This window comes from Phoenix dactylifera, chromosome 18 (genome assembly GCF_051530095.1).
Source record: "Phoenix dactylifera cultivar Ajwa chromosome 18, Ajwa_hap1_PhDact_Kaust_v1.1, whole genome shotgun sequence".
Lineage (NCBI taxonomy): Eukaryota > Viridiplantae > Streptophyta > Magnoliopsida > Arecales > Arecaceae > Phoenix > Phoenix dactylifera.
Window position 1 is genome coordinate 11,597,771 of NC_143207.1, and position 23,369 is coordinate 11,621,139.

General features: G+C 37.5%; 1 protein-coding gene across 3 annotated transcripts; it reads right to left on the bottom strand.

Moving 5' to 3' along the window:
• Nucleotides 1-277: 277 nt before the first annotated feature.
• On the bottom strand, nt 278-22,964 carry LOC120112438 (uncharacterized). Of its 3 annotated transcripts, none has more exons than XM_088714516.2 (5): nt 22,563-22,964; nt 22,349-22,433; nt 1,954-2,231; nt 1,544-1,792; nt 278-1,340 (listed from the first exon to the last, which is right to left on the bottom strand). In XM_088714516.2, the coding sequence occupies exons 1-5, from the start codon at nt 22,677-22,679 to the stop codon at nt 1,101-1,103; spliced, it is 969 nt and encodes a 322-aa protein (XP_088570642.2). In that variant the 5' UTR covers nt 22,680-22,964; the 3' UTR covers nt 278-1,100. The 3 variants fall into 3 exon arrangements, with proteins under 3 accessions (XP_088570642.2, XP_038987806.3, XP_038987807.3); XM_039131878.3 differs by having other exon boundaries at nt 283-1,340; nt 22,304-22,433; nt 22,563-22,963; XM_039131879.3 differs by having other exon boundaries at nt 463-1,286; nt 22,304-22,433; nt 22,563-22,963.
• Between the last annotated feature and the right edge of the window lie 405 nt (nt 22,965-23,369).

Genomic DNA, 23,369 nt, shown 5'->3' on the forward strand with positions numbered 1-23,369 from the left:
AGAACATTCATTATGTTGTTACAGAAGTTTTAGCAATGGAGATATGTTGTCACCAAGATAGGGCTTTGATGATGATGTTATGTTGTCACTAAATAACAAAACGGCATCATTATTCATAATACTATGTCATGTAGATGAATACTTTAGATTGGTAAATACTATAAATTTTTCAGTAGATAGATTTCACCAAAATAGGACTTCTGTGATTACCCTACGTTGTCAACAAATAATAAAACCTTGTCACTATTCACGATATCCAGCCATGTAGATGCATATTTTGCATGGCAAAATTTGTACCATTTGGTGACCAGATTTCTCATCATAAAAGCAAGCATGTTTTGTGACGATCGAAACCATCATGGAAACCTTTAAGATTTAGTAAAGACATCCTTTTGACATCATGAAAGTTTTAGTGATAGCAAAATATGCGACAACCTTGATGACAACTTCTTGTCTAAAAACATTTTTTTTTTAGAGTAGTGCCTGATCATGAATCAAAGAATGTGTTTTCAAAGTGAATTACATATGTATCTGTTAAAGTGTAACCACAATCCTAATAGATATGTCTCTTGGAAACCCATCACAGACAAGAGATGTCTTGCAGGAACACTTTAAAAAAAATAAATTATTAGGTGGACCATGTCTATGGTAGACTTAGGATAAAATGAGTCCACCTAATAATTTCATCCTAGGATGAAATGAGTCCGCATAGGATGATTTTACCTTAGCTAGGTCTATGGTGGACTTGGTCCACCTAATAATTTCACCCTAAAAGGAGAGAAGGCTGACACAGGAAGGTTATTTGAAATAATGAAAAACTAAATTTTGAAAACAATGTTTACAAATAAAAAGTAATTTGTAGTTAGAAAATCACACTCCTAAGGTGCAAGCAGATAGCACTAATCAATGGACAGAGATCATAAGACAATCAACCTGTTCACAAAAAAAAGTAGAAGACAAATTATCCCAAGTAAACACTGAAACACCAACAACCAAAACGCTCTGACCTAGAGGAGTTCTGAGCACAGCATTGGTCCATCGTCTACAGCATAACATATAAAGAGGTCTTAATCAGAAAATATTAGAGGCACGCTACATCCTCAGTCCGGCAAAAACCCCTGCCGTTGCTCTAGTTCTTTAACCGGATCATCAGTACCTTGAAATAGATTACTGTTTGCAACAGAGGTAGGAACATTATCAGCACTGAATATCTGACTGTGGCCAGTTGAACTTTCACCAGGTGTGTAGAAGGGATCGATGGGATACGCAATATTCCGTTGGTATGCCTGCATAGTAATTTGATTGTGCATAATGCCCATGTTAAGTGATTCAACATGCGGCTGCGAGTGACAACCGAAAGGAGTGTTAGATAGTACATCTAAATAAATAATAAAAAAGTAAATTCCATGTCATAGCATCTTAGAATTCATGCATCATGGGAAGATGATAGTCTGCAACACATTTCAACAGAAACTGGCAAAATATAGAATTTAGTGTTAGTGACCTTTCACTTTCTAACCTATTCCTTCTTTTTCTTGCTTACCTGTTGATTTTCATCAAGTGGCCGGTATGAGGTGAAATGCCCATCCCCGTGGTTTGCTTCGCCTTCAGAGCGAAAGATGGTCGTAGTCGTAGGAAGAAGTGTTTGCTGATACGGATTGTCGGCAAGTAAACTTTCTTGATTTGGCATGAAAGACTGATGGCTTAAATACCGGTCTTGGTGCATGGCAGTCTCATTTGGAAAAGTACATTGATTGTCTTCAGTGCCTATGTAAGGTGATGCAGAATTTGGCTGCAAGTGCGACGGCGAAAGAACAAGAGTCAGATAGTACAAGTAAATAATAAAAAGTAAGTTCCATGTCATAGCTACTTAGAATCCATGCATGATGGGAAGATGATAGTTTGCAAATCTTTCCAACAGAAACTGACAAGATATGAATTTTTTTTGCGCACCTGACGAATTTCATGCGTGCTTTGACCTGGGGCAGACTTGAACATTTTTAAGAATCCAATCATCCTGTCATCTTCAATCGGCCAGCTCGTTCCATCAGATGGATCACGGATTTCAAGAAATTTCCTTTTCTTAGTCAAATTTTCATAGATGGATGGTGGATGGATCATAGATGGAGCGTAGTTTTGAGAGGGATGAACTGCATATGGTGGAATTATCTGAGGTCCCTGCAGAATGTCATTGCTTTCACCAGCAATGTCTCCTTGAAGAGTGGAATTATCTGAGACAGTAGTATTATATATTGAAAATGCAATATTTAGAAAAAATAATGATGCAACATTATTTATTTTTAATGTAGTAATATTGAATGGAAAATGTGCCTTCATCTCTCTTACATCATCCAAAGGAGATGGGGGGCTTTGAAAGTCCCCTACCAGTCCATTGATACAGTTAAAAAAGTACAAGCCAGCAAGCTAAGTTGTATAAAAGTTCAGATACCATCTGAGTGGAACACAGAAATACGCTAAAACAACACAGTTGGTTACACACACACACACATATATAGATATATATAGATGTACGTATGTGTGCATGTATGTATATGTATATCATGGCCCTAGTATGATTCGTATATCTGCTCCTCACGCTAGGGCTTTTGGTGATGGATCTATTATTTTTCATGTAGTTTTTTCCTATGTCAGACAGGTTTGACAAAATTAAGCTCCCATATTAAAAATATATGCAAAACCGTGAATGCAAATAGGTAGAAGCTCACCCCTTCATGGATCTATTGTTGAGAGATAAAGGGAAAAACAAATAATACTAGAGGAACTCCTCTTGATTAGAAATAAATGACTTGCACTTATATATTCGTGTTGGGATGTCCTGGAGTATAAGCTAGCCCCTGTCCAACATCCTAGTATCCTTTGGTTTACTGACCGAGTTATTAACACATTTGCTAGAGAGTTCAACTAACAAAAGTAAAAGCAAATAAAAAGAGGAAGCACATGAAACTAACTCGTTCATGCAAAACTAAGCTACATCCGGTGGTATAAAATAGCACAAGGCTTTACATGATTCAGGTTGGGGCAGAGAGGTCTATTTCTTCCACATTTGTATGATAAGATAACGTGTAAGAAAATATAAAAATTAAAAGTAATATAACATCAATTTGTAGCCAGGCATGTAAATTTTAAATTTGTCCTAAATTGTTCATAGATCTGTACCTACATCAATATTATTTTTACTAGTATATTTATAATGCCAATCTTCCTATCCTACATCCTTTTGCACCAAATTTTAACCATAGGCTCCCCTCTTCAAATCCTTCTAATCCATGTGCATACCCCATTTTAAGTGCAACTTAAAATCATATCACTTATTACATCATATGATATTCTCTTTTTTTTGTTAGCATCTTTCAGTAATTCTTAATGAGACTCCCCTTTTCACATGGATTCCTAGATGCTCTTCTCCTTGACTCATGCACATGTCAAGTTCTCTTTAGCCCATAGCATTTTTCTTTTTTCATAAGATCTCAAATTTACAAACTAACTTTCATTTAGTTCTACTGATTATACTAATTGATTGGAAAAAGAAGGAAGCAATTTCTTCAATCTTTTGAATTCGACCCTCTTATAAAACTAATAGTAAAATATAGAAATTTGAAAGTAGGTTTGCTTATCTATTTTACATTTTTTAATTGATAGAAAACTAATATACAAAGCCTCCTTTTGGAGTTAGATCTCGATTCCTATATCACTTAATTTCTTCCTTATTGAAAGATATCCCAAGAAAAAATCTTTCTCAAAAAAGGAAAGTTTTACTTTCATCAGTTTATTTTGAGCTCCAAATATCATCAAATCTTGTGACGTGTTCGCAAAAATGCTTTCGCGAAACTAATCTCCCAAGTGCAGGAGAATCGCACAAGCAGTAAAACTCGAAAGTCCGAGGTCGATTCCTCAGGGAGTGGTCTATGAATTATCAGTTTAATTTCATATGTGATTTCAGATGGTTTATAGAAGTTTAGAGAAACTAATTAATAGATTAAGTTCGATAATAAAAAGATGGTTAGGGATCCGGAATCTCCCTTGACAATAGTACATTCAAGATATAAACTTTACGGTTTCTGATTTAAAAGTTCAAATGTAGGATAGATCTAATCATGGAATATATTGTTTGAAAACACAAACTTAATTTCTAAGCATTCCTCGTGCCGGTTATGTCTATGATAAATCAAATAATAAAGTAATCCATGCATCAATAGATATAAACCAGTAAAGAACTATCTACAACATAGGCAAGCAAAAAATCAAAATATATCAAAAGATCTAAATTGAATAGAACAATAGTTTAGAGTTTACTTCAAGAAAGTATCAAGGGTTCTCCCATCACCCTTGACCAAAGGTATTAGCCTCCCATTACAACAGCAGCCTCTCCCTCTTTTTTTCTTTGCTTTCCGGAAAAACAAGGCATCCCCTGTTTCTTTCCTTCTTCCCTTCTCTGTTTTCTTTTCTTCTTTTCCGGTTTCTTCCCCCAAAATGAGCCTCTCCTGACCCGATCCCCCATCTCTCTTTTATAGCTTTCCCGACCTATCAAGCGGACATAATCTTTCGCGTGAGAAGATTAGGGCGGAGGAATGGGGCTGGGAGGTGATCGCAGAACAGGAAAATTTGTCCGTGGGTGGAAATCGATCCGTGAGGCTCGGGATGCACGCGGCTGATTTGCTTGATCCGGAAGCTGAAGATTTGATCGCAGAGAAGAGCTGGGAGCGAACGGAAGAAGAGGATGGCACGGGATGCTTGATTCACGGAGAGGATTAGGCGCATGGAATAGGGATGATCGTGGACGGCTTGGGACGCTTCACGGATGACTGGGATGCTTCATGGATGCTGGGATGGATCGCGATCGCGGGAGCTGGAGCGTGGACGAGTGAATCACGAACGCTAGGATCGCTGGGACTCAATTTTCGGAAGTTGGAACGCGTGAGGAGCGGGGTGAGCAGACGGCTGCGAAGGATGATGGGATTCGGATGTTTCATTGTGTATTTCATGTGGATGGTCGCCAAGTGTCGCTCTAATATGGTCAGGCTTGGCTGGTGCCTATAATTGTGAGCTTGATAAATGATGGGTTCGACTAGGCCATGGCGAGATTGGGTGCGCACAGCTTGGGCTATGCATCTTCCTGAACCAAACCTGTATCAACTGTGCATTTTATCTCTAATTTACAGTAAACTATGCGAAACAAAAAATATAATTTAACTCAGCGATATTATCATCATCTGTTAACAATAAGACTAATTTAAGTGGTATGTAGATCGCACTTTTGTACTCTCATCATCTTGCTCCTAAACTTGTCCAAATTGACTTGAAGTAGCCAAATTGATCCACATCAAGTTCAGTGATCCTATTCAGCCATGCACACCCTCCCCATATCCTAACAACCTAGGACTCGTGGCACCCTCTCCTTATACTTCTAGAATCTACGCCACAGGCCTCCATACCAACTTAATTATCTCGTTTCCTTTTTCCAAGCATTGTAGATATGTACTCCTATCTAACAAAGCTCTCTTGTGTCAGAGAGAGAGAGAGAGAGAGAGAGAAGGAATTTCTTCCATCAATCCTCTCAATTTGAATCAATCACCTAACCAAACAAACAATGAGGATCATCACTCTAACTCACAAGCCTACTTGACCTGAATCCATGTCAATCCATGTTGGTCCTAATCTCATGTGATATCTAGCCCAAAATGGGCCAATTGGGGTGAAGCCAGCAGGCCCAACCGGCTTCAGCCCATGGCCGAGGAAGAGACTGAGATAGGAGATCGCGATTGCGATCTCCTGCTCTTCTTCCTTGGGGTAATGAAGGTGAGATCCGCGACAGCCCTACGGTGGCTCCGTGGAAGCTCCGCGACGACCTTGAACGGCCGCCAATCTCACTCAACCACCATGAAAATAGCGGCGGTGAACAAGCCACAATCCCATTCGGAAACTACTATTAATCTTCCTTTTTCCCTTCATCGGACCACCGACGAGCCTCTCCTCCCTCTCCTCCCTCCTTCTCCTCCTTCTCTGGTGGCCGGCATGCCACCCTAGCCGAGCTCCATCCAAAGTTTTTCCTATGGCCCTATTTTTCCTCTATTCTGAGATCAATTTCGAGCCGCCACCGCCGCCGCCGCCGTGAGATCCACCACCACCGCTGACTGTCGATGAGTTCCCCCACCTTGACTTCTTCTTCATTGGCTGAGGAAGCTGCCTCTAAGGCAGCTAGAGGGGCGCAACCCCCTTTCTTTCCTCTCCTCTGCTTATTCCGACCGCTCCTATATTCCAAGCCAAGTAGTTGGCCCCTTCTCGCCAGTTGCGCCACCTTGCTGTCAGCCATGCCTCCGCAAGTTGCTGGCCAAGCCACCGCCAGGCCATGGCTACCCCTTTATCTCCTCTTCTTTGTTTCTTTTCTTCTTCCTCCATGTTCAACGGGATGAAAAAATTTATGTTGTGTCGAGGGCCGACTTCACTCCATTTTAGGCCAAGTGGGAAAAAATGATGAAGAACCCCTATTCATCTACTGTGCACCATGTCCATGTTGGGCCCAATTCATTCATTTTGGGCCTTGTTGGGTTGTGTGCATTGTGGCCCAAACTTGGGCCCAATTCAGTGATTTGGGCTCTATTGGGCCGTGCCTATTGTAGGCCAAACTTGGACCCAATTCAATCATTTTGGACCCGTTGGGCCGTGCCCATTGTGGGCCAAATTTGGGCCAAGTTCACTATTGGGCCGTGCCTATTGTGGGCCAAATTAGGGCCCAGTTCAGTCCTTTTGGGCCCTGTTCACCATGTTGGGCCGCGTCCATGGTAGGCCGAGTTTGGAAGTTGTTCATCCTATTGGCCCATGTCTATTGTGTGTCATATACCTTTTGGGCCCTATTAGGCCTTGTTCACCCTGTTCATTCATGCCCATTTTGGGCCTAGTTTGAGCCATGTTAACTGTTGCGTCATGTCTATTGTGGGCCGAGTTCGGGCTCTGTTCACCCTAATGGGCCATTGTGGGCCGAGTTTGGGCCTTGTTCACCTTGTTGGGCACTGTTCGTCCATATGGGCCGAGTTTGGGCCGAGTTCATCCTGATGAGCCATTATGGGCCTAGTTCGGGCCCTGTTTACCTTATTCGGCTCTATTCATCCATTGTTTGCCGTATTCATTTTGAGCCCTACTCATCCATTATGGCTATATTCCTTTTGGGCCCGGGTCATCCATTATGTTCCGAGTCCATTTAGTTTGAGTCAGAAAGAAAAAAAAAAGGAAAGAAAAATCCTCTTTGTCTCTCTCTACTTGACTTGTGGACTAGATACATTGATTGATCTAGGTCAACCCAGGCCAAATCTATGTTTTGTATTTTGGTCAAACCAGACTGAATAGGCCAAGCCTCTAATTGGACCTAACTAAGTGGATTAGGCCTGAGATTAAGTGGAACATGCCCAAAAGCTCAACTAACCTTAGATTATGTATCTCTTTCTCTCTCTAAGCAAACCCACATTCTGACTAGGTCCAGACCTTTTTTTTAATGGTTGATCCAAACCACTCGGACTGGGCCGAAGACTAGGATCAGACCAAATCCAGACCCACGCTAAGATTTTCTCTCCTCTCCTTTTTCTCTCTCTAGACTTGCTCGAGGACCCTAGTCTAAGCTCTGTTCTTCTTATATCTCAGATCTAAATTGACCCAGTTTGGAAATCCTGAACGACCTTAGTACCCAGGCAGTTGACCGGCCATTTCTTTAGCCCCAGCTAGATTTGACCATTTTTTATCTTTACCTGCCCATTGAATCCTCCTAGCTCAGACTAATCTAAACAGTCGAGCACTGTCATCCGACCAACCTGATTTGGAGGCATGAGTCTATAGTGTTTAATTTTGACTTATGAAATTATGTATTAATAATATTTTAATGATATTAAACAGGTGCACCTGATCCGTTTGTCTGAAGTAGGATTTAAAGTAAAGAGAGGTAAGTAACATAATGCTTTAAAGTGTATTTTCCAAATTTTTGGTAAAATTAATAATTAGCTGACTAAATTCTGATATTTTGTTCTATACTTAGTAAAACGGGTCATGCAGGTTAATAATCATTTTAAATTATGTATGTGTTATAAAATCTGAAAAATTTAACTGGGCAAGTTATCTATTTTGCATATATATATTCTCAATATGGCTATAATCTGGCCCTGCCAATGGATATTATTTGTTGGCCTTGTCGACTTGTAATCTGTAAGAATAGTGATATTTGGATATCGTACTACCGGTGATTAGAATAGTGATATTTTGACACCGTACCACCGGTGGTTAATAATAGTGGTGTTTGGCACTTTGTGCGAAACATGCTTAATATTTTTTAGTTATGTTGCCATAGCCTATTTATGTTGGGATCCTAATATCATTTTTTTTTATAAAAGTGCTTAATAAATTTCAAAAAACTGCTTATTTATGATTTGTTTTTTAGTCATTATTTGGTGTTTTAATTAAATATCTGACTTGTTTTGACCCTACTCTAGGTTATTAAGTTGCTTACTGAGCTAGTGTAACTTATTATCATATTTTTCCATTTTTTCAGATCGAGAGGCATGATCGCACTGGACTGAAGAATGCATAAGATTTCGAAGATTTTTTTTCAGTAATTGGCATTTTACTTTGATTAGCTAGATTATCTGATTTATGTTAGCACATGCTACTTTGAAACTTTTGTAAGAACCATTTGACCAAATTAAATTTCAAAAAAAAATTAAAATTTGATATTGCTTTGATATGATTCATTGCCTTGCATGCCTATACGGTCTTCCGTACAGACATGCAGCGTCTGTCGTGCTCCGGGTTTGAGGCGTGACATCTCAACCCACCAATGAATGGATAGGCTATGGATTCAAAGTTAGACCTATTAAAGTCTTCATGTTTGGTCTAGGTTTGACATTTTTAGAGCCAACTGAACATGGTCACAAATACTTATACCCGATTTATTTACACTTCAATTTCTAAACTCTTGGCATATGAAATTTTGTTATATAACTTAGTTGAGCGGAAAGAATAAAAATAATCGCATATTAGAACATGTTTTTATATTTGTCTAGACTTTAAATTAGTTGCCTCTTTTCAAGTTTAAAGTCAATTAATATAAATGGTTAACTATCAAGTGCTTACTCTTCATAATTCAGTTTCTATAGCATTTAGTTGCATGTTTCATTGTTAAACTTTAAAAAACATGGATAGTGTTAGCTTAATTAATTGTCCAAGATACATTTTTTGATACCAATGGGAACTGAATCACCCCCAAGGAACTGTTATATTTTAATTACTGAATGCAAATCCAACCTGATCCTCCAATAAATTATGGATCAAAATTTAGACCATAAGGCCAACAGATCTAGGGCTGAATTCACTAAAACTTGGCCTTGCTCGACTCAATAGCACCCTTATAAACAATAAACAAGATGAGTTTTGCAGGAACCTAAAAATGTAGAGTTTTTACACAATTTACTTTCATCAAAATCAGTTTCCAAAACTTTGGAATAAAGCTTCTATTTATATCATTGAGGCCTTCTTGTTCAAATCTAAATGAGAGGTAGCATTTTTCTCATAATAGAAAACTACAAAATCACCAAGAAACTAGGTCTCAACTTCTAATCAACTTTGTCTTTTGTTGTTCAATCTATTCTTCGTAGATCATGAAATAAGCCCTGGTCAACATTTACTGTAAATAGAAAGAAAGTTTAAGTAGATGCTTCTAAGCCCTAACTGGCCTCGAATTAAGGTCTAGAGCCTAATGGACCTATTGGTAGATTGTCATACTGTAGATCTTGAAAAACTATCCAATTTCAAAAGAAAAATACCAAAACTAAATAGTGTATGTGAACATTATTCTCTCTATAAGTTTTGCCTCTCAAACTAGTCCTGGATGTGGTAGAACTTCACTTTTAAACACTGTCAAGACCAATCCAAAGTTGCCTAGCAAGTCCATAGAAGATCTACAATCCTTTACGATCAAAAAGTCTCTGTTCTAATAGATAATTCTGGAGATCTCGCTAATAACTATGTAAAACATTACTCAAGTCAAGATTCATGACATACAATGGTATTCTATACATATATGCTTTGTATTTAGCATCCTCACCATACCCTATTGCAGCTTAATTGATCATCCTACCCTTAGATTACCCCTTAATTTCCAATTAAATGGATCCCTATCCTTAGATCTAGAAAAGATGAAAAGGTTGCCATTTTCCTCCTAAATCATACCTAAATATCCAATTTGCTGTTAAGAATTCTTTCTCCATGACTTCCTCTCATCCTTAAATAACTCACCATATTCATTAATACTAGCCTTCTATTTGAGTGAAAACACAGAAATCAGAATCCTTTTCCATCTTAGCCCTCCAATTTGGCAATCCATGGCACCCCTCTCTTCACTAATCAAATTTCACCATCCTATCACCCACTCTCAGTCTTTAGAAAGGAGGTAACTTTAGAGCATCTCATTGTAATCCTCAGTGTACTCTTGCTCCACCTATAGTACAATCTTCTTTGATATGGGGGTGGTAATGCTTAACCATTTAACCTATTTAACTTGTTTCAAACTCATTGTAGATTAGGTTAGATTATTTGTTTAATAAAATAGTCAAGTTTGGATCTGAATTTTAGAGTTGTTTAATAATGGATTAGGTTCAGATTGGTGGATTTCTTATCTATCTCGTATTCGACCCAACCTATATCATGTCTGATTTGACTCGATTGACACTCGTACTTTGATGAGAAGAAGGAAGAGAATGATCGATCCTGCCGACGTACACTCCAAAACCCTAGACTTTCATTTTTCTCTTCTACCTCCATCATACCTTTGAACACTAGTCTTATTCCATCTAGATGGGTTTCTCACTTACACTCTTTTAGATTGAGGGATTGGAAGAAGAGGGGGCAAAAAGGAAAGAAATTTGGAATCTCTAGTTTGGTTACAGAAACACATTTTCTCTTGGTTGCTTGGAAATTTATAAGGATAGAAGAGAAGAAAAAGTTAAACTCCCTCATTTGGATAGTATGTCTAGAGAGTAAAAAGAAGAGAAATGGAGAGAAATTATTTCTCTTCAAGCCTCACTTTGTAATCTCTCTAAAAATGGAAAGTTTTGAAGAGAGAGGAATTCTCCTTCTATACTTTTTTTTTCTCTTCTATCTAGAGTACTTTTCTCTTCCCTTCACATTTGAACAAGTGTTCTCTTCCCTTTCACTCTTCTCTCCTCTGTTCTCTCTCTCACCCCCTCCCACTTTGTTGAGTGTTAAGTGGAAACACAATCTAAGAGGAGAAGGTCGAGCAAGTGGTCAAGAGCAAGAATAGCGCTGCTGTCTCATCTTCTTTCTCTCTTTTCTCATAATCCTTTTTTTCTATTTTTAAAATTTTGGACCATTTTCTTAGCCAATCTTTAGAACCACATAGAGATAGGTTATGAAATATAAAATAAACTTACCTCCTTGGCAAGGGATTTGAGGGTGTACATACTTATCCTTAAAATCTCAACATAGATGCTTGCCCATAGCCTGATGCACTTACTCATAGTTTTCTTAGTTACCTATTCCCTTCGAAGCCCTAGGTGGCCTCTTTGATTTAGTGCCTACATTATTAACTTAATTTACATCCAAAGAAGAAGAGTAGATTAGTTCATTCTTAATTGTTGTATGACTCAATTAGAATTAAAAAAATGAAAGAAATTTTCTAATTCTACTACGTTCAACTTTATTAACAAGCTTTTTGATGGAGAGGAGTAAAGTTGCAAATCAAAAGTAGTCAAAGTCCTATTTGATTAGAACTGGCTGCAAAATGTTAAAATCATAATTAACTATTACTTCAGTAGCAACTTTTAACAAAGCAATCCTCCACTGGAACATCAATACCTTCTTATCTAATTTTTGATCATGACGATTCAAGATGTTTTTGAAATGTGTAATCAAATTCTTCATATTGCTACATCTAGTAAATTATTATTTTGGACTATCATGAATGACTTTAGTTTTCAAAAGGTGGCTTGTTCTCAAACAATAGCTTGGCAACAGTAACATTGCTATTTGCTTAGAGGTTTTAGATGGCTAGACTTATTCATTATTTACCTTTGCCATAGTTTGACTTCATAGGAAGACCTAGGTGGTCATCAATAAGAAAATAGTTTGAAGATGTAATTCCATCATTGGATGCATTGTTTTCCCTTAGATTATCTTGCAAAGGAAATCATCAAAATATGGTTTCTAGTTAATATCACCATTACACAAATCATATATATGTTTTGGCCCTCAAAATATAAACCTTTCATTTGATCAGCTTTAGGCTTATTACTTGCAACTCCAATAGCCCATAGACATATTGAAGACTTGCTCTAGGATCTAGATTCAGCCTATATATAAGGTGTTATGCGACTATTGCCCATACTATAAAATAAGCTATCTTACTAATTATCAACATGTCTATAGAGAAATTGTATAAGAGAAATTGATAGAGAGATGCTTTAGAGAGAAGCCATTGTGGACTTGTTTGTTATCTCTTTCTCTTAATTCTTCACCTCTTGCTTCCTAAGCTCCTCCATGCCTCTTGCCAGCTATGATTCATGCATGCTGCTGTTAGATATATGTCCTAGAAGCCAATCTGGTTGACACATTATTAATTCTAGGACATAGTTTTGTACTTGACTTTATTATTATTGAATAATAAATAGGCATCTTTTTTATTCATATTATTTATGTGTCTATGAATCGTCCAAAAAATTAATAAGATGATGATATATATTCTCAAGAGTTGAGAATTTGAGCCATGTATCATTGGTGATTAATTTTTAAATGCTTCTGATCAATGGATCATCACGAGGACGGTGATCGATCCGATCAGTGCACAGATCACTTTTCTTATGGATGGACGAGACTCGAGTCCATAGTGTAGGGACACTGAAATGATAGTGCAGGTGCTTGTTAGAGAACAAGGATATTGAGTGTGACCAAAATAAGAAGTCACTTGAATGTCTATCCACTCGTCAGTGACTTACTTGATGTTGCAGTTGTGTGACTAGTCCTTTGACCTGCGGTACTTCAGCTACTCACAGTGAGGTTATTGTAGTTTGACTATACATATACATGGTCTCTAGTCATATGGGTCCTTGTAGTGTAGATTGACTGCAGTAGGTTCACTGTAGGAGTAGGGTATGCACTTACATGGAATCTATCAACCTTGATAGATGAGGAGTGATCCTATGTGATTTATAAGACAGAGTTCTAAGACCTTAGCCAGGGCAGTATATACAGTGGAGAAAGAGTTTTTCACTCTTGAACTCAAGTCGAATAAATCTTGACATATGACAGACGACGGGGTTTGACAAGTTATCCATGACCTCCATTCTGTAGGGATCCATGATAGAAGGACTGTATCATATGATAACTGCATCTAGAAGTTCATCATTCTATTATGCTGGGTAGCCACTACATACTACTAGGTGTCACTGGTGGATAGCGAGACTCACAGGGATCATCTTGATAGTCGATGATCCTTGGTGAGTTGAGTTGAAATTGTTTCAACCCATTGAAAAGAGTTTTCAATAATATTGTGATAGAGATTGTAATATATCTCACTACCAGTCAGAATAGAATCTTTGGGGTTACACACATTAGAGGTATTGCCCGATTCGATGGTTGAATTGTAATTAGGAATCATAAATAATCAATTTGATTGATAATTGGTTAACCCGCTAAGAGTTAGTGCATTGAAGAAGGAATAATTGCAATCGGATTGCAATTTAATTTAATTAATTGGACTTGATCACGAGTCATACTTAGAGTAGGATCCTTGGAGTCCTAATTGAATTAGGATTTCAAATTAAATTAGAGTCCTACTTGAAGTAGGATTTTTAAAGTCCTAGTTGGATTAGAACTAAAATTTAAGTAGTCCTAATTAGATTAGGATTTCTTAAGTCCTGATTAATTTTAATCTAATTAATTAAATGACTTCTAATTAAATTAGGATTGAAGAGTTCAATTGGGTTGTGGTTCAATTAAATTCTAATTGGATTAGGATTTGGAGGAAATTAAAAAAAGAGGGTGCACCTAGTCCTTTTTGGAAAAGGACTAAACCACCTAGAATTAAGCCCCAACCCTCCACTTGATTAGATCAAGTGGAGGTGTGCGTGAAGAAGGGATAGGAGGGAGGGGCGTACGCCCCTCCCTTGCTGCCGTGTATGGAGAAAAAAGGAGGGGCACACGCCCCTCCTAGCTAGCAAATTAAGAGATAAAGATGAGTTCCTAAAAAATAGGAACTCATCCTTATCTCTTAAGGGATTAAAAGAGGAGGTGTGTGACCCCTCCTCTTCATAGTTTTTCCTCATCATTTTGGCAGCAACCATTCTTCTCCTCTTCCTCCTTTCAGCTGCAAGAGAGAAGGGAAGAAAAGAAGCCTTGGCATGGCCTCTTTCATCTCCTTCTATGGTTCCAACGCGAAAAAAATAAAAAGGCTGCGAAGGGCTTTTAATCTTCTTCCATTGAACCTTCCTTCTTCTTCCTCCTCTAAAGGCATTCAAGAGTTGATTGATAGGGAGGATATCAGCCATCAATAGCCATCTCTGTAAGGGAGCTAGCACCCTGGGGAGATCCAAAAGCTTCGATCGGCTCTTTACCTCGTGTGGATACCCGTAGAGGCCGGACGCATGTGCGGCTTCCATCAAACCTTCAACAAATCCACGTAAATCAGATTTGCGGAGACCATCTATCCGCACAAAGTGAAGATCTGATCTTCTTAATAATTTTAAAATAATTTATAAGAATTTAATCATAATCTATCTACAAACGGTTTTAAAATACGTTCATGTGATGAACGGGATACGCACATGCCCTTCTGCTGCAGATCTGAAATTTTTTAAATTTTCAGCAGTATGTGACAGATCCTAACAGCTACCACTTATGCGAGTGGGATTAACTCTATCATGGCCTATGCATGCCTGTAGCGTCGCCTAACCACAATTGGTTGTGCTCACAATGCATGCTCATGCAACCTAATATTACATCTTCATTCAAGACCCTAGTCGGGCCCTCCTTTGTAAAAAGAGATCTTGAGCTCTCTTGACCCATAAAACCTGTTGTCTTTCCAAGTTGGAGCTCACATTTAAGATCAATCAGACTCGTTTAGTTGGCAGGGATAAAAGCCAATCTGAATAAAGTCGAATGTGCCTCTCATACATGTACTACCAATTATATAAATGTGAATTGACACAAAACTTGAGTCAAAAGTATGAGTTATGAAGATTCAAAACAAATAGAAACTCAAATAAATGTGAGAATTATGCTTTCGTGGTCTCTAGTTTATTGAATGATATATGTGAGGATCTATATGGGCATATGTTTAGCCTCACATCAGCTATGCAGTAAGTAGATATTAAATACTTATAGTGAGCTAAGGAGCTCAAATAATATTTTTCGGCTAGCCTTTTTGAATAAGGTCCTAGTTTGTTACAAATAGTATCAGATCAGACTCTGCCTATGGTCAATGTGGACTAGGGAATACTGTTATATGGGCTTATGTAGGGGTATGTTTAGTCCCACCTCAGCTATGCACTAGGTAGATCTTTGATACTTATAGAGAGCTAAGGAACTCAAATAATACTTTTCGGCTACCCTTTTTGGATGAGGTCCTAGTTTGTTACAAATGGTATCAAAGTAGACTCAGCTTATGGCCAATGTGGACTAGGGAATACTGCAGTACGGGCCTATTTGGGTTGACTACAGGCTGATCATGATATTTATGATTGAATTATGGTGTTTGTAATTAGATTTGAGAGGATTTGGACTCTTAGCCTGATGAGGATGCTAGGGCTTAAACGGAGGATATTCATGTTATTCATGAACTTCTTAGTTTGGTTTAGATTAGTTTTTAAGATTTCTATTTTGTTTGAATGATAATATTTATTGGAACTTTATGACTCTTGTTACTTTGGAATGTTTATTTATGAGAATGATTTAATTCGATCTTTATTAAATTAATTTTTGAAGATTGAAAATAATTTTATTGTTGCTCTAAATTTATTATGATGTAATCAATAGCCTTGCATGCTTATATAGCTTTCCTTGCAAGTATGCGGCATTTGTTGCGCTCTTGGTTCGAGAGGCGGTAGAAAAATGGTATCAATGGCTCGATTTAAGATCACCAGAGATTTTAACAAATTGTGACCAATTTAGTAATAGTAGAGCCTAGAAATGCTTTCATAGTATCTAAGTTTTATATCCTTCAGGATTTGAACATGTATATCGATCATATATGAATAATCTAGCATTTACAAGAAAATATATTTAAGATATTACAAAATCTTTATTTTATTATTAATTAATGGAGTTGATTTTATTGTAAAGCTATAGAGTGTGTATCTTAGTGAATTTCTAATAATCTAAATTACTATTTTTGACCAAATTGCATGATCTTTCTTATATTTGTCAATGATTGTTAGGGTCTTAATATTTAAGGCTAAAGTTTAATTTCTTTTCGATCGGTCGACTGGTTAAACACCCATCTAGTGGGCCCAGTTTACGGATTGAATAAGAATAGTGCGACTTCGGGCTTGGCTGGATGGAACAAGTGCAAGCCTTCGATATTCTTAGTACACAGTAGCCAACATCTTGGGGTAGGGTGCTTTGATGATGAAGAGAGCAAACTAAGGTGAGTTGTCAATTTGCATATGTAGTCTTGTTGCATGGTAGAAGAAATTCGATCGTCACCCTATCTAAAGGCGTAAGGCGAAGCCCAAGCCAAAATGCAATATCTAAGGGCAATAGAGAAGAAAGATAGGGCATTAGCAACTTCAACTCGAAAAGCAACAACCCTATCCAAATCAGAATCTTGCAAAATTTTATTCATTATTACTCTGAGGATGGAGTTGCTAGTAGAATCTATCTCTTAGTGATTTCTTTCTCTGCTAATCGCCCCTTCCTAACCATCCTGCTCGTTTATGAATCAACCAAGAGTCTTTTGATAGAGCTGGTGAAGTCTAATGTTGAGTAAAGAAATTGGTTTTGAGATGCATATATGAATTGTCATAGGGTGAGAAGCCATCAGGCGGGTTTGCCAATGGATGCCAAAGATCATGGTGAAAAGAAAGAAAGAAAAAAAAAAGCTCTGAGGGAAATAACTGAGTTGATTGTGCTCATAGGGTGTTGAAATGGATATTTTAATTCATTGTATAATTAATGAAGTTAATCTTCTTAAAAGAAATGTTGATCTACCTAATTGAATTTCTAAGGGAGTCAAGATTAACTTAGTTCAAATTGTATTTAGAACATGATAATTGGCTAATATAATGGTTTTGAATACGACAACTGGCTTGAGGGTTCATTATGATATACTCTCGATGTAAATTAGGTACAAGGAGATCCAAAGCTTTGCTAGGGTTCTATTGAAAATATAGAAATTTTTTGTCTTTTCAGTATTCAGTGCAAAATCGCATTTTAGTCAGGAATTACTGAGAGAAGTCAGAAATTTTGGTGAGTTTAGAATCAAATGAATGGCATCTTCTTCTGGAAATTCTAGTTGATCAAAATTATTAACTCTGATTTGGAAGGTATGTGATGGAAGACTTGATTTGGCTTTCATAGTTATGGATGCTTTTATTAGTAAGATAAAGGGATGCCATTGCTTCTTAGGCTAATATGGAGGTAGCTAAATCTCTCTCATTGATGGGTTTGCCTACTTTGTGCAATTCTAAGAAATCTTGGGCATCTTAAGTCTGGGATTGGTAGATTGTTGGTTCATTTGTTGAGCTTAGACCTAGAATATTTCACATAGACCTCCTTCCTTCTACATTGAAACTTTACTTCATATGTTTGCTTGAGTTTAAGATTATCGAATGATAAAGAGTTTAGAAGTAAAATTGTGGAGGAGGTTAAGCAGAGAGAGAATGTTATAATTCATGAAGGGCATATGATGATCAAATATTATTTGCTTTTGTTGATAATAGATTTAAGTCCACTATGATTTTGTGTGGATCATTTGACGTCATTGGCAAGCATTATGGTATTTTGATCCAGGGTCAAAATGCTAGTGTTATTTTGGAAGAGATCAAGAGAATCTGATACATTCTATGGATGAAAAGGATCAAGTTTTGACATGACACCTCATTTTTTATGTCAAGTTTTGAAGAGCAATCACTTTGAGAGAGAGACTATCTGAGAGCTTGATGATGAGATAGGTAAGTTTCCTTGAAGTTCAAAATTCTAGCCAGACAAATTTTGAGGATGAATTTTTTTTTAGAAGGGAGAATGGGAGGCTCAACCTCTTTTTGGCTTGGCCTAATGCTTGAACTAGGCTTAGTCTATTTACCGACCGAGCTTTGAGATGCACAAACTAGATAGATCAAGCTAGCAAAAGCTCCATGTAAATAGGACTCCCGAAGGGAGTACTCTTCCTCCTTTGATCTTGGTGGGAGTCAGACTCCCCCCACAGGCACTCAGTAACTAGGAACCCTAGCCACCACACCTACTTAAGAGCCCGGCATACCTCTTGGCACATCCAACATCGATACGACCACCATTATAGTCGTCTTTCTTCCTTCTTCTCCTCTCGATTGCCAATGCCTAGGGTCACTGTGCTTATTGGACAATGTAGCCGAACCCTCACTAGAAGCCTAGGTAAGTCTCCTAACTTCTTTCCTCTTTCTAATCTTGCCTAAAACATCCACCATCTGCTAGGATCATGCCAAAAAAGCCAAGAAAAAGGGGCCCTATTTTATCCCCTATTTTTGGATCTAAAAACCCATTCTATTTCTTTTTCTTTCCACCACCTTGGCCAATTGGTGCTTGTCATGAAAGATCTTGACCGTTCCCCTGCAATGGCTCATGGCCATCACCGAAGCCCATTCACCAACAATCATGAATAGGGTTGAAACCCCTGTATTTGCCATATCTTTTTATTTTTCCATCACCGGCCATCTTGTCGTCGATTGCCGTCTCGGTAGCCTCCTGTCTCCGGTCCTCTAGCGGTTTGTCACCACCTTGGCCACCTTGATATGGTCCTTCTTCTTTTTCTTTCTTGTCCTCTTCTTATCCTTTTTTTCTCGCACTTTATCTCTCTCTCTCTCTCTCTCTCTCTTCTTCTTCTTCTTCTTCTTTTTCTTTCTTGTCCTCTTCTTATCTTTTTTTCTCGCACTTTATCTCTCTCTCTCTATATATATATATGATCTCCATAAAAAAAGTGATTTCGCCCTATTTTGTTTTTCTTCTTCACCTCCAGCCGCAAGTCAGCTGTCATTTGAAGTAACACTATCTGCCATTTATCGTCAGTTCTCTGACCTCTATTTACTGCTGCCTCGGGACATCCTTTCCTCTAAGGCTGCAAATGGGTTTAGTTGACCCGTGACCCAACCCGTGTTAAAGGACCCATGGGGCCGGGTCGGGTTCTATTGTTGGACCCGTTTTATTTTTTGGGTTGGGTCTAGATTTATTAAATTTGGACCCGACCTAATCCTACCCGATCTGTTTGATTTTTGAAGAAATTTTAGATTTTCAATTCTATGACCTAACCCAACCCGACCCGAACTTGGTTTGTTGAGGTTTTATGGTGGGACGACTGATAGAGACCTGGTTTGGTTGCTATCTGATACACAAGATCAAGGAAAAAGCCATGCCTAGAAAAATGCATGGTTCCTTTGCTGTGAGCCGGTGTATAATATTAGTAGCACAGGAATAGCTCATGCGGGTCCAGTGCATGACCAATTAGGTATTCCCATTTTATTGTTAGTATGTGATGTTATGAGCACATATGGATTTATCACAGTTCAAGAAATCTTTGTAAATAGCCAGTGAGATTTTTGTTTTGCATAAAATATTCCGCTGTTGTTTGGTGTCTTTTTAGCAAATCTCACTTTTGCGTTGTTGTTTTGTTTCTAACTTTTTTCCTTTTTATTTGTTTATGTGCTTGTTCCTGCAGCCTGCAAGATTGACAATTTTATCTGTCACTTGCCCTTTGCCCATGAGGTAGGGTAGAAACCTTCTAATAATAATAAGATAGCAATTCTCTTTATTAGCTTCTCTAAATTGTCTGTGATAAGCTAAGTTCTTTCAGCAAAAAAAGAATAGGCTAAGCTTGGTAAAAAAAATAGATAAAAAGTTCAATTTTAAAATAGTAAATTATGTTTCTTTATTACGAATTATAGCATGACCCAACCTGTACCCGAACTGGACCCAAAATTTTGGCTTAGGATCAGATTATACATGGACTTGACCTGACTTGAATAATCTGTTAAGTCAAAAATTGTAGTCATGGACCCGAACCGACCCGACCCGACCTGATCCGATCTTCTATTGGGTTGGGTCTGGGTCCAACATTAAAATCTAAACAAAGAACCGAGTTGGGTTAGGTTCACTCATGGCTCGGTCCGACCCAACCCATTTGCAACATTACTTCCTTCTAATTTCCAATAATATAACACAACTTTATCCTATTCATGCCCTATTTCGAACCACATTTTGGCCCTATTTCTTTAATCCTCCACGGCCGCCAGTGGTTTGATTTTGCCATCCATGATTCGTCCAACATCTGGAACCTCTTTTCTCTCTCTAGTCTCTTTCTCTCTCTATCCGGTCTAGGGACCCTAGCAAAGAGCCCATCTTTCTCCTAGATTATTAATGAGTAATGCTACATGGCTTTTGTTATTTGCACACAAGCAGTTCTTTTGTCCCATGGCATCATAGGATTGGTTCAACTTATTGGATATGTTGCCATATGAGAGGTTGGTTGATTATTAAATTGTCAAAGTATATTTGTGAGCTAGATGTGCTTTTCATGTGAACATGATGGATGCCTCTTAAGGATTTTCCATCTTTAATAGGCTAGGTGACTCTTCACGGACATCTGTAGCTGACGTTAGCTATCCTATGAGTCAAAAACTTCTATTAGCTAACGTTAACTATTCTGTGAGTCAAAAACTAACCTATGCCCAAGATTTTTATCTTGTCTGACATCTTAGTTAAGATATCAATTTGTATTGAAATTAGGCAAACTAACACAATAAAGTTAATATCTCAGCTTATATTATGTTAGCCAATATATATATAAGGGTATACACACAATGATATGACGATATTCACGTAAATAGAAAATTTGTGAGGGTATACATATAATATAAGATATTTAAGGGGGTTTATGTGCAAAAGATCCTCTATTATCTAATATATCTGTTTGCAATTCTAAATTAGTGTTTTATATATTAGTTATCCAAATCCAGTGTCTTGGGATAGAAACTAATCATGGTTCATCATATTAACCAAAATTCCAAAATCCTGATTCTTATGTTACCGGTTGAGATCTCAGAAATTTTGTGGCCTTTTTTTATCTAATTTCCTATTTTCGCCTAGAATAAAGCGAGATCCAATATTGCATGGATTCAAATACGAGAAAAGGATTTGAATGCATAATCAAATGTCTGACTCAGCAAGTGCAAAGAAAGAGATATAAACACTATCGAATAAAATTAATTTTAACTAATTTATACTTTTAAATATTATTCTTAATTTCTTTATGTATTAAAAGTATGAAATGCTATATACAAATTTCTCATTAAACATCCTACTAACTCAAAGATATATATATATATATATATATATATTCTTAATTTATTTTAATATCTATATTCTGGATCAATTTCTACAAAGAATAAAACCTGTTCCTAATACTATTATATAGGTTCGAACTCATAATCGAAAGACTTCAACTCTCTTTCAAGTTTTAAAAATGGCAACTAAAAATATTTCAAACATCCAAGCATCTCAATAATTAGGAACATACTAATCAAAGGAGCGACATATCATGAAACTAGGGATCCTCCGAAAACTTAAAACATAATTGATTAATGAAAAAATTTTGGGCGTGCCTTTTAGTGCAACCTCAAAGTTCACCGGGTGTATGAGATGCGGGCTTGGCAACTCATCATCGAACCACGCTTATTAAAAAACAAGTCATCCCCTAAACGTCCATGTATTCCACTAATATTCACAAGTCACAGAAAATGCTCACATTACGAGAACTTTTTGTATGCATGAAATATGCATGTGTTCCATAGTATGCCGCGCAATTAATGAAATAAATTAGCTTGCTTATAGCAATAACGAACTAGAAAAGAAAATTCAGGTGCATGAATTGAAAAAAAGTAAGGCACATAAAATGCAAGCATTTTGATTTATTCTCGAGTGGAATATATCTTGCTCAAGTGATTGTTATTTCTAGGTAATATTAAATTTTCTCTCTTAAGCGCATGCATGGGGTATTTTACTTATCAAATTAAAAACCTTAACCAATCTTTTTTTTTTCTCCCTATACCTGGTGGTACAACATCGTTTTGGAAAAGATCCCTCTGACCTATACCTGGAGGACGAGAGTCCCCTGCGGCGCCCTGAAATGCAGCTGCCGTGTCAGTGCTCCGAGAAATCTGACAGATAGCGTAGTTGGGCTGCAATAGCGATGGCAAGAGAGACCATCAATGGCAATTACTTTCAAGCCAAACTTAATGATCTTTACCAGAAAAAGCAAAAAAAGGGTCGAGAGCTAAACTTTTCTCTAAGTTTTTCTTAATTCTCACCTTATCATCTTTTCCTCCAAGCGAATATTGTGTCATTTTGAACTTGAGTGTGTCAACTTTATTCTTGTCATACTTCAATTTTCGCTTGCACCACTTTTTTCCATCTCCACTCTCCATAGACTCTGTGAGGCGCAGATTCCAGCTGCCTTTGCCCACCGGCACTTTCCGTATCGGCTTTCTTTTTCTATCGTAAAAGAGACGTGTGTAGCACCAATATCCCTCTACGCTGTTGACAGGAGCCTATCCGATGGGATCGAAACATTGTTCTTGAGAACCTGCATATAAGAATCATCTGTACATAAAAGGAAAATCTTGCAGTCCGAAGAACGGACCGGCATCTGTATATGTTGTGAAGCACCACATACTCAAATAAATATAGGGAGTGATCTTTTTTTTTTCCCATTTGTGGGCAAAAGTAGATATTGTGTGTGTTTTTTTCGAGAAATTACTATAAGATAGTTGGTAATCTCTTGTTTAACTATATCGTTTATCATCCTCACTAAGAAGTTTTCCGACAACCTCTCATGTTGATAAGGTATGGTATAAATTTGCTTTTTTACTCTAATAAAAATAAAAAGCACAAAAAAATACATCTGTTCTAATAATATATAGTAGCACTCGTACAAGAACCACTACCACCACCACCACATGAACCGCTAATTATAGTAGAAGCCAAGCAAGAACCACTAACACCACATCGAGTTTAGGGCAAACTAGATCAAACTAGAGTACTGATAATTACCGCCTGTTTCGTCTCTGTTTTCCCTGTAGAGGATCGCCTCACGGATTTTGTCGATATCTACCAGC